At 39.2% G+C, this 12,372-nt stretch overlaps 1 protein-coding gene across 1 annotated transcript; it reads left to right on the top strand.

Moving 5' to 3' along the window:
- The first annotated feature begins 5,902 nt into the window (after nucleotides 1–5,902).
- On the top strand, nucleotides 5,903–11,462 carry LOC136248881 (uncharacterized). The gene is made up of 10 exons (XM_066040714.1): nucleotides 5,903–5,947; nucleotides 8,227–8,903; nucleotides 8,951–9,064; nucleotides 9,127–9,644; nucleotides 9,698–9,949; nucleotides 10,001–10,124; nucleotides 10,225–10,532; nucleotides 10,584–10,707; nucleotides 10,808–11,100; nucleotides 11,158–11,462. The coding sequence occupies exons 2-10, from the start codon at nucleotides 8,432–8,434 to the stop codon at nucleotides 11,278–11,280; spliced, it is 2,328 nt and encodes a 775-aa protein (XP_065896786.1). The 5' UTR covers nucleotides 5,903–5,947; nucleotides 8,227–8,431; the 3' UTR covers nucleotides 11,281–11,462.
- The last annotated feature ends 910 nt before the right edge of the window (nucleotides 11,463–12,372 follow it).

Raw genomic sequence — 12,372 nt, 5'->3', positions numbered from 1 at the left:
TCTTGTGGTCAGGGCCACCCACAGGGTGGGGCAACTGGGGCATTTTGCCCCGGGCCCCAGCCTGAAAGGGGCCCAGGAGGCCCCATGAAGGGCCCTTTAAATACCTGTTTAAAAGATCGATATACTCTAATAGATAGGGTTTCCAACTCAAAATAGGAAAGTGTTTCCTTCTGTTGTTTCTGGTGATTTTCACACAGACTGACCTTTAAGATAAAGCAAAAACAAGTGCTAATTTATTATTGGATTGCTTGTAGCATTGGGTATCAGCATAAGTTTAACACACAAAAACATACAAAAGTGGTCACATGACCAAAATATCATAATAGTTAAATTGGGCAGCTTATATTACTGTATTATAGAGTGACCAAAGTCACAATTAGTGTATTTTCATGCCTTATAATGAAGACGTCTACATCTTGTAGTGCTATATAGTACATCCTTTATAGCTGTAATGGGATTGTTGGCCACGTGACCACTTTTTGGATATTTACTGTTAAACTGCACTGATATTGAAAGTAATAGACAATTTTGTTGTAAATAGTGTTAAAAGATTTAACAATCACTGACTAGCAACTATATCTTCAAGAACTCAACACAACAGTACAACAACACTATCTGAAATCTACTGTAAAACTACAACCTTTTATACTTACAAAACCACAAAAGAGCTACTGTACAAATCTGGATAGTTCTAGAATAGCATGAATATAATTACAAATTACATCATTAACCATAAGTGCATAGTGTAATCTGTCACACAGACAACCTGTCTAATTACTTAGCTATAGTTATGCAATATTACAACACTCCCACTTAATTAGCAGGTTGTGTGCTGATCAGTTCTGTCAGCCCCACAGTGTCACGCAACATCTCAAATCGTTCTTTAGGTAATGGCTTTGTCAGCATATCAGCAATCATTACTTCAGTTGGGCAGTAGCACAGGTTAACAATTCCATTCTACATGGCTTCACGAATGTAATGGTAACGAATGTCAATGTGTTTTGTGCGAGCATGTGCTACTGGATTCCTTGCAATTGCAATAGCTCCTTGGTTATCTTCCATCAGAGTGGTTGGTTGCTGTGAGGCTGCCTTGAGGTCAGTTATCAGCAGTTTTCGTAGCCATACTACTTCTTGGGTTGCTAAACTAAGTGCAACATACTCTGCCTCTGAAATTGATAGTGCCACAACTGCTTGTTTCTTGCTTAGCCAACTAATTGGACCACCTGCCATTAAGAAAACATTTCCAGTTGTGGAATGGCAGTCATCTAAATCACCAGCCCAATCTGAGTCTGTATAGCCAATTAATCCTTCATCTGACTTCTGATATTTTATTGCTAGATTCAGGGTTCCTTTGAGGTACCTTAGGATTCTTTTGGCAGCTGTTAAATGTGCTTCATTTGGTTTGGAACTGAGCTTCGCCACCACTCCCACTGCCTGTGCTATGTCAGGGCGAGTTGCTATTGCAGAATACAATAAACTGCCAACTATTGATTGATAAGTAACAGAATTCACTTCCTTGCTGATACCATCATCCTTCTTCAGCTTAACACTAATATCGGCAGGAGTTGAGACAGTATTAGCTTCTGAGAGTTGGTACTTTTCAAGCATGTTCAAAATGTACTGTTTCTGGTGCATCAAGAGGGATTTGTCTACTTCATTTTGCTCAATGCTAATTCCCAGGCAATAGTGTAGCTTAGCCATGTCCTTCATTTGGAATTGCAATGCAAGGCTCTTCTTAATCTGCTGCATTTCCACTACTGTGCTCGCGATTACAATCAATTCATCTACATAGACAGCAACAATGGCTAGAGTGCCAGATTCCTTGATGTAAATACATGGATCAGCTGTACCTTGGTTAAAGTGAATCTCTTCCATATATTTTCGAAAGGCGGTGTGCCAGCATCTTGGTGATTGCTTCAAACCATAGAGTGACTTCTGTAGCTTACAAACAAAGTGTTCTTGCCCAGGCTGTATATAACCATCTGGTTGTTCCATGTAAATCTCTTCTTCAAGTTTACCATTAAGAAAGGCTGTAACAATATCCATTTAATGTATTAACATGTCGTTCTGTATTGCATAAGCCAGTAGTGCACGAATTGAAGAGAATCGAACAACTGGAGAAAAGGTCTCATCATAATCGATGCCATACTTCTGGGCATAGCCTTTGGCTACCAGGCATCCCTTAAAACGTTCTACTCTACCTTCACAGTCATACTTGACTTTAAATACCCAATTGCTTTACGATCTCTAGGCAGTTCAACAAGTTCCCATGTTTCATTCTTAATAAGTGACTCATATTGTGAGTCAGCAGCCCTTTTCCAATCATTTGCATGATCACCTGATAGAGCTTCCTCCATTGTGGTTGGCTCTACTACTTGACAAACATTAACCACGTGATTATTCTGGTATTCTTTCCGCATGAAACCGTGTCTGTATATTCATCAATACCATACCTAATAGGTGGTCTTATCTACCGTTCAGGACGTTGGTGTACTACTTCAGGTTGACTAGTTTCAAGTGAAACTGTTTCCAGCTCAACAGAGTCGTCATCGACAGTGCTAGATTCTTTAGTGCTTCCAAAATCAGTTTCATTAAACACAACATCTCGTCGTATAACAACTCTTCCAGTGACCTCATTTAACAGTCAGTACCCCTTGGGATAGTGCTATAACCAACAAAACGCAGTTTTTCAACCTTCTTGTCTAATTTCTTCCTTAATACATCTGGTACATGGACATATGCAACACAGCCAAAAACCTTCAAGTTTGACACATTTGGCTTTTACCATACCATCTCTCATAAGGAGTTTCAGTGGTCGCTGTGGTCACTGTGCGGTTTCGAACATACGCGGCAGTTGCTACTGCTTCTCCCCAGTAACTACTATTCAGCCCAGCATGACATATCATGGATCGAGCAGCCTCCACCAACGTTCTATTTAGTCTTTCTGCCACTCCATTCTGTTCTGGAGTATAAGCAATTGTTGGTTCATGTCGGATACCCCTTGATTTTAAGTAAACCTGAAACTCACTTGATATATACTCTCCCCCATTGTCTGTCCTTAATGCCCCTATCTTGTGACCACAATCATTTGTAACAATGGTCTCAAATTCCTTAAGCTTATTCATAACCTCAGATTTATGTTTCATGAAATAAACCATACAACAACGGGAGTAGTCATCAATAAAGGTCACAAAATATCTCTGACCACCCAGTGATTCTACAGGCATAGGACCACACACATCACTATGTATCAGCTGTAACTTCCTGGAAGAGCGAACTCCCACTGATTGAAATGGCGCTCGGCTCATCTTACCCTCAACACAACCCTCACAGAAGGACAGACTCAATGCTTTCTGAAATTTAATACCAGTGGCAAGCCCTTATTTGCCATATGCTTTACCTGCTGTTCACACAGGTGCCCCAATCTTTGATGCCAGAGGTCCAAGTCAGTATTTTCTGACACCAATGCAGCATGCTGTCTACTGTTGTGCTCTGTGGCAGCAAGTTCACAATCAAGTTTGTACAGCTTATCTATAAGTAAACCTGTGCCACACAACCTCCCTTTAGAATCTTGAATCCAGCACCGAGTACGACCAAATTTTACATCATTGCCCTTTGATGCTGCAGCTCTGACAGAAAATAGGTTACAGGCGAGATCAGGCACATAAAGCACATGGTAGATAATACACCCTTTTGGTTGGCTCACTTTAAACTGCATATTAACATGCACCTCTCCAATGCCTAGAGCATCAAGGGTTCGACCATCACCAACACTGACCTTTTGTGCCTTTTTGAACTCACGATAACTGGTCAAAATATTCTTTTCTCGTGTCATGTGACTGGATTCCCCCAGAATCAATCAACCATTTCCCCATTTGGTGAGAATTTGAGCCCACTGATACTGCAAATGCTCCCACACTGTCTGACTCTTCAGAGACTGAGGTGTTTTCTTCTGTGGTTTCTTCAACAGTCTTAGCCTTGTGCAGTGGCTTACCAGTGCCTTGCTCCATTCTTTTTGGACAATCACGGCGGAAATGACCTAGTTGGCCACAAAAATAGCATCTTGGTTTTCAGGATCTGTTTCCCTGGGAAGTAATCATTGCTGAGGAATTGTGTTCACCAGTGTCAGTAAATTGTTCAAGCCTTCCAGTAATTTTATTTTCTTCGTTAATAAGTACTTGCTGAACCTGAGCCAGTTTTAAATTATCATCAGCACATGCTTCTAGAGCTGTAACTAAAGTTGAATAACTTTGTGGCAAGCTTCCCAATAGTGTTACCACCTGGTCTTCCTCAGAAATTGGAGCACCGATAGATGCAAGCCTATCTGTTATTTCCTTCATCTCTTTCAGGTGGACTTCTACAGATATTCCCTCTTTCATTTCTGCCCTAAAGTACCTTTTCTTAAGGAATAATTTGTTAGCTAATGTGTCTCTCTCAAAATGTTTGTGTAGATTAACCCATGCATCCTTTGGGTTCTCAAATGAGGTAATCAGATAAAGCTGTTGGGTGCTGATTGCTAGAGCAATAGTTGAAAATGCTCTTTGTGACTTCTTCTGGAACTCTGCACGTGTCTGTTCATTAGCACCTTCTGGCAGCACCTCAGAGCCATCAACATATCCCCACAGTCCCTTAGCTAACAACAAGTGGCGTACCTGAAACTTCCAGGTCATCCAATTTGTACTGTCCAACCTATCAACAGACCACTTCTCTTCCATGGCCATTACTAACTGCTCAACACAGATGTGCAATGCCTATAAGCAAACAAATAAACAGCCAACAACTGAACTTGTTAATTTCAAGGACTCACCTTAACTGGTACTGTTATCAATAATCACCACGGTACCACAGCTTAAACGCCTCTGGTTAGAAGGTCAGCTTAACAGAGATAAACAGTTGTAACTAGTTGACAATCAGTTTCAATCAGCAAATCTGTCAGGATAAATTAACAACTCCAGGTGTCTGGGCCCATAACCTGTTGTAAATAGCGCTAAACGATCTGACAATCACTGACTAGCAACTATATCTTCAAGAACTCAACACAACAGTACAACAACACTATCTGAAATCTACTGTAAAACTACAACCTTTTATACTTACAAGACCACAAAAGAGCTACTGTACAAATCTGGATAGTTCTAGAATAGCATGAATATAATTACAAATTACATCATTAACCATAAGTGCATAGTGTAATCTGTCACACAGACAACCTGTCTAATTACTTAGCTATAATTATGCAATATTACAACAAGTTTAATAATATATTAGCACTTGTTTGTTTTGTGTTAAGGTTAGCCTGTAAATCATCAGAAACAATGAAAAAGGCTGAGGCATTATCTTATTTTACAGTGGAAATCCTATATGAAGGGATTTTTGGTCACATGACCACTTTTTGGATGTTTACGTATGTTAACATTGTGCTGACAATGACTACTGCAAACATTCCAATAACAAATTAGCTGCTGAATTAAGTGCTAATGATCAAGCACCAAGATCGAAATACTCTAATAGAGCAGTCACTCTAATAAAGCAGTCAGATTATTAGAACAGTGTGTAGTGAGCTATTTAAGGATTTTTATGTACTTTATCAGCTATAAATGCGTGGTTGGTGAAGTGGGCAGCTATTGTCAGCTGGCTGTGACCTTTTTTTTTGTTTTTGGTCTCACCCTATCAAACCAGAGACAATGTAGTGCCTCAGTTCATTTTTGACCACCCCTTTCCATAAGTCTGGATCCGCCCCTGCTAAGACAAAATTTCTTTATAATACTCAGCATATTGATCAAGTAAAGCCTAAATATGCCCCCTGGATCCGCCCCTAGGTAAGATAAATTGTTTATAGCTTAGTTCTTGAAGTGCACGTGAACAGTTTCGTATCCCCGCGCAAAAACCGATTAGTCTGGTTGCCTTGTGGTCCCCAAGAAAGATGGTGGTCTATTATTATTCCAAGGTAAGAATGTTGTTTAACGACTTTGAGGGGTTTGTTTGACATGCCAGTGTGATATGGAAACATTGGATAACTGAAGAATGCAACACTTGTCAACATTAAATTTCATTTGCCATGTTTTAGCCCAAGTATTCAAGTCTTGTTGTAATAACTGATGGTCGTTAGGAGAATTTATTGGTCGATAGATAAGACAGTCATCAGCAAATGATAAACGAACAGTGCTCTAATTTGAGGAAGATGAGTTGTCTTGCTCTGAGTCTAAGGATATAACGAGGTTTATCACACCTACTCCAAGATCAATTTTCAGGGATTTTGGATTTATCTCGAAAATTCTCGATCTTGGTATACCGTATAGCTAAATATTTCGAGGGGGAAATCTCAACCTCGAAATATTTGGTCTGGCAGCGCCCGCCCCTTTAACATCAAAGGCTATGAAGGAAGTTGATCTCATCAAGAGTTCATAATCTACACTAATATTATGAACTCTTGATCTCATCCTGACCCCGGATGCATGATGGGTAATGCCAGGCTGATTGGCTTGGTATTCAATAGCTAAAAGACAGAAGTGACCTGTATCTACGTAGTCTGTTTTAGTGTATAAATCGGGTATAAATGGCCGCTTTAATTCAACAGATGTGGCATTTCGAACCGAATAAATTAGTGATCGTCGATCGTCAAGGTAAACAGTGTTCACTGGTTCCGCCAGTAGTCTATGTATATATATATACACACTGATATTTGGTAGTAGAACCTGTCCCGGCAAAGGCTGCAGCGCCGCCGTAAGTAGCTGTCAAATGTACCTTCCGAGTGCTCAGTGGAAATTAATTCCGTTCGAATAGCAATCCGGCCTTCACTGCATGGACCCGACTGCATAGGCAAGTTTTAATACTTCGCTGATCGTCTGTTTGTGTTAGTTGTGTGGCTAGCTATATTTATAGAGTATATATGCGGCTGTATTTGCTAGCTATAGCTATATGGTAGCTTTATATATATATGATTGTAAAACTCACAAATTTGAGTATAAAAACAATGTCTTTAGATTATTACTTACTGTTTTTCATTGAATGTGTCAGTGTTGATTGAAGAATACTATCAAAATCATTTAGGGAAAAATATCATTGATTGGTAGTTGATTCCATAGGGTAATTGATCTTGGGTAAAAACTAAATTTGTATGCATCAACAGTAGCAGATGGTTTGATGAATTTATCCTGGTTTCCTCGTAAACATCTTGTAGAATGTACAATATAACTGGGGATAGGAAGCTCTACTAGGTTATTGACAATCTTGTAGAACATCAAGAGACGAAGCCTTGTATGGTGGTACACTATGGATTTTAACTTTAGTGAATTTAGGATATGTGATATACTACTTAATCTGCGGCAATTTGACTCAATAAAACGAGCAGCACGCTTCTGAATAGCTTTTACGTATCATATACTGTGCTCCAGTATAGCTATATTAATTTTGTGAAATCATAGTATTAGTAGATGGTCAGTGGTAGCTATATATCCGGGGCGCCGGTCCAGATTTTTGAAAAAATAGGTTCCACTTGGCAGCACGGTAATTTAGCTCAAATGGTTTTGCCCTCAAGATCTCATTTTGCTTGATCTGACTGGTCGCACGAGACCGAGGACTAATGTATTGTATGTATCATCTTATTACTAATGATGGTTCTCTCTCAAGTGTTTTTCCACTACAAGTCTTTAACTGATTTAAGAGAAACTTGTCAGCAGATTGAAGGCTCTGAAAAAAGAAGGCTCCATGGAACCCGCCCCTGTCACAGTGTAATTCTTCTAACACCCTCAACACTTAAATATAACTGACACAATGTCACGGACAGTCATGTCATCAAGGGGTCAGCAACCTGTACAAGATTTCAAATCTTGAATTTTTGACAATGTTTTCATGACATGATTTCCAGAATTCAAAGTAGTCTATTCATGTGATGTTAAGTATCCTGAAGTTCTATCGTGAGATAATTAAGACTTCAGATTTCAAACTCCACTTTACAGACAAGATTTCTAAAAAGTTGCAGACCCCTTGCCGTCATGTACACATTCATAGACCATAGACAGCTGTAGTATCTGGTGTTATTAAATTTTGTTATAGCTATACATAACAATTATACTATACATGGTGTTATATGTCAGTTCATCTCCTAACATTATAGCTACAGTATTTATGCACAGTAGACTCTATCTGTTAGTTTATGTTATGTAAGGACCTGGGACTGGAAATAAGGTATTGATATTTTGGCAGATACATGGCTTTTCGTGATAGAGATGACAACAGACAGCATGATAATAATGACAACCACAATAAGAATGCTGATGATACTGCTGACAACGACATTGTAAGCGAAGAAAATGATCATCAGGAAGATGTTACACTTGCAGAAATTGATGATCTGAACAACTGGAAGGGACATAAGAAATGTCTCTGTGGGGCAAAAAACTCTCCAAACAAAACAAAATATGCAGACGATATGTTTAATGATGCGAATGAGGTAGGCACAGGATTGCACTTGACACATGCTAAAAGTGACATCATATCAGATATAACTCCAGAAATTTCAAAATATGGAAATCATTACCATCACAGCAAAAGAATTCCTTTACAGAAATGGCCAAGGCCTACATCCAACTATGGCAACCTGTTCAGTAGTAACACAAACGTTAGCGTTAACCTGGAGAAAGAAAAGTCTACCATTACCCATGATGGGGGCATAATACCCAGTGAAAAATGTCGAAGTATAGGAACAAAGCCAAGATTTGATAAAGAAAGGATTTATAGTGATGTGTTAAAGGAAATTTCTCCCTATCTTATCAAACATGGACTGCATGGTGTGTTTAGCCAACAGTTGGAAACATCTCTTGTAGTTATGCCAGTTGGGGTGAGGAAGGGGAGGAATGATGTTATCTCTGAGGAAGAAAATGTAGTTGATGGAAGTATGGAAGGTATGATGCTTTGGTAACATTATAGTTAAATGGTAGCTGTCTTAAAGGAAGCCATGGTCATCATCAAACCTCCACCAGCCAACAGCTCCCTCCTGAGCCAAGCCAGCCAGTTCAAGATCAGTCTGAACATCAAACAATATATCCTAATCAATACCAAAGTGGTAAGCTATTATTAAAACCTATCATCATAGTATACTTACTTCTGATTTGTGCATTGCTATAGGGACAGGAAACCAGAGTAGACATAGAGAGTATCCAGGACAACCTGAACCCAGTCAAGATCAGACGACATCTGGAAGAGGAACAACATCACTTTCAGCTGAAAGAATAGTACCACCACGTCCCAAAGTGTACTACTTGTTAACCAAAGGCATGCTCGACTCAAGTACTCCACATCTATCAGCAGCATCTTCACTAATCGGTAATGGTACACATTTGCATTACACTAGACGATGGAGACGAAGCAGTCAAATACCATCTCTACCTGATCAATATCAGTTGGTTGTGCGAATGACAGAGAAGACCATTTACATTGCTGCCATACCCAGGAGTATTGGCAACACAACAAGTAGTGCCTACAAAAGAGATTTGACAAACTATGTACAGCAGTGGCAGCATTACCTCACTCGTGAGGGGTTCCCAGCTGAAATGCAAACTACTAATATTGCCCCAATTGTTGTTGCATATGGAAGCACTTCAGCCGTCCTACAAGAACTTGCCTCAGAAGGATTTGGCATAGCAGTGAGTTTATTAAGCAATTACATTTTAGTGTATTTACAGTAGAGTTTATACAGGGTGTTATGACTGATATTGACCCAGTGACATTGCTTACCATGCACCAGAGAGAGGACTTTAACTTATCCATCCAACCTCTTCAAGAAAGTAATCAAACCCTAACACCAACACTCTTCTCCCAGCTAGAACCAGAATCCTATGACCATTCCAAGACAGGAACCACTGTTGAATTTATTACACAGTCAAGAAGTTCATATGATTACTCTAGCCTTGTGCAGGGCACATGGGATGAGTCAAGCAGTAATTATAGGGTTAGTGTTAAGTAACAATAATGAAGTCATAGTTATAATGTAATGACACAGGTAAACTGTGAAGCATCACAAGCTACTAGTGACAGACTTCAGTCACCAACTTCACCATTGTCCAAGTATTCACAAGGCTTTGTCTCACCCCTTGCTGTGAATGTGGAAGACAGTGAAGCATTTGGTAAATTAATTATAATGCATGTATGATGTACTGCTCAATGTAGATACCCTGGCCTGTAAAGGTACACTTGACTACATAATACTTGTGTTTATTGCAATAGAATATCATCATCCAAAATCTCAACATGGACATCACGAAAATCCAAGCAGTCACCAACAGTCACTATCTGATATTGACCCAGTGACATTGCTTACCATGCACCAGAGAGAGGACTTTAACTTATCCATCCAACCTCTTCAAGAAAGTAATCAAACCCTAACACCAACACTCTTCTCCCAGCTAGAACCAGAATTCTATGACCATTCCAAGACAGGAGCCACTGTTGAATTTATTCCACAGTCAGGAAGTTCATATGATTACTCTAGCCTTGTGCAGGGCACATGGGATGAGTCAAGCAGTAATTATAGGGTTAGTGTTAAGTAACAATAATGAAGTCATAGTTATAATGTAATGACACAGGTAAACTGTGAAGCATCACAAGCTACTAGTGACAGACTTCAGTCACCAACTTCACCATTGTCCAAGTATTCACAAGGCTTTGTCTCACCCCCTGCTGTGACTGTGAAAGACAGTGAAGCATTTGGTAAATTAATTATAATGCATGTATGATGTACTGCTCAATGTAGATACCCTGGCCTGTAAAGGTACACTTGACTACATAATACTTGTGTTTGTTGCAATAGAATATCATCATCCAAAATCTCAACATGGACATCACGAAAATCCAAGCAGTCACCAACAGTCACTATCACAATTATTAGAACAACTACCCATAGAGGAAATTGCAAGAGTACACCAACGAACAGTGTTTGTACGAGAGGAGACAACTAATGCAGGAATACTGTTACCACCACCGATCATACCTCCTGATCCTAGTAGAGAACATGACATAGTGAACATTTTCCCCATAATAGATAACACACATTACACTGGGATTGTCACGCCAAGTTATGATCAAGTACATGATGACTACCAGGTAACTTAACTGTTTGGATGTTGTGTTAAGAGTTGTGATACTGTATATACATAATAGGTCACTTGTCAACCGGTGCAAGAAACTAACACGACTGTGGATGACAACACAGACACAGATGATAATGCAGGTTTTATTTCAACGTCAGCATCCAAAATGGATATCAGTGAAGTTTTCATATAATGAACGCATATAATACTGAGTGATTTTTGAATTGCAACACAACACGTTGTGCTGGTTTTAGCTTATATACATGCATGTCTTGCCTTGTTGTTGTTGTGTATCTTTTGTCTTGGTTTTGTTCTTGTTTATCCGTATCTATGTTCTCTTTTATCTGGCCAAATATCAATCTATTTTTATAATTATGATGTTTTTAACATATAGTTCTATATGCCTACAATAACCCATAGCGTAGAATCACATGCTACTGTTAGAGCAATGTGTTGGTGAATTTAGTGGCTTGTTGATGCTTAGCACAAACATTTTAAAATGTGTCTAAGATGATGCAATAGAAGGGAAATTGCTTCACCCATATTAAAGCAGCCATATCACTTTTTAGACTAATAAGATATTCCTATAGCACATTTGTGTTGTGGTGATTTCTGAAGAATTTTTCTCTATAACATGGTAGTTTGCGATCAGTTATTCTGGACTGTTGCATGATGATTGATGCATGTTATGAATCAGGGACGGATCCAGGGTTTGGCAGGAGGGGGGTGCACCACGGTGGTAGGTATATGGAGCAGGGGGTCTCTCTATTGCATGTTTTAGGACTTAAATTTTGATGTAGAGTAGTTTTATATAATAAATCCTATTGCTTCCAAGTGGGCTACATTGATCAAGAATTGTATAGGGATAACTGAGTCATGAGTAGTTCAGTTAGTTATAGCTATTATGAACCTAAATAATGGCATACACAAGATCATGTGCATAATTATCATTTGCAAAATATCCATAGTGTGTCCATGTGACCATGCATGGGATAGTACTGTAGATGCTAGTTTTTCATACTTGGCAACTGTGGAGATTCTCAATAGTGGTGTTATTTTGAGGCGGGGGGAGGAGGGCATGTACTCCCACCCCATCCCCTTCAATCCGCCACTGTGAATTATGCAGTTTAATTATCAGCCATGTAAAACTGCTATAACATAATGCCTTCATTGATTGGATGATGCAATACTTCACTCTCTAACAAGGAAATCAGAACTCATGGTCAATGCAGGAAATGATTAATAGATGACATCATGTGGTATAAGAACAAATTGGTTTTGATGG

Source organism: Dysidea avara, chromosome 3 (assembly GCF_963678975.1).
Source record: "Dysidea avara chromosome 3, odDysAvar1.4, whole genome shotgun sequence".
Lineage (NCBI taxonomy): Eukaryota > Metazoa > Porifera > Demospongiae > Dictyoceratida > Dysideidae > Dysidea > Dysidea avara.
Note: the sequence above shows the minus strand (reverse complement) of the source record. Positions and strands in the feature narration are given on the sequence as shown.

Excerpts from the sequence above, each read along its gene's own strand:
- LOC136248881 (XM_066040714.1), top strand. The coding sequence starts at position 8,432 with ATGTTTAATGATGCGAATGAGGTAGGCACAGGATTGCACTTGACACAT. Across the intron at positions 10,125-10,224 it reads GGAAGACAGTGAAGCATTTG|AATATCATCATCCAAAATCT; the intron begins GTAAATTAATTA and ends TTATTGCAATAG. Across the intron at positions 10,533-10,583 it reads AGTCAAGCAGTAATTATAGG|GTAAACTGTGAAGCATCACA; the intron begins GTTAGTGTTAAG and ends GTAATGACACAG.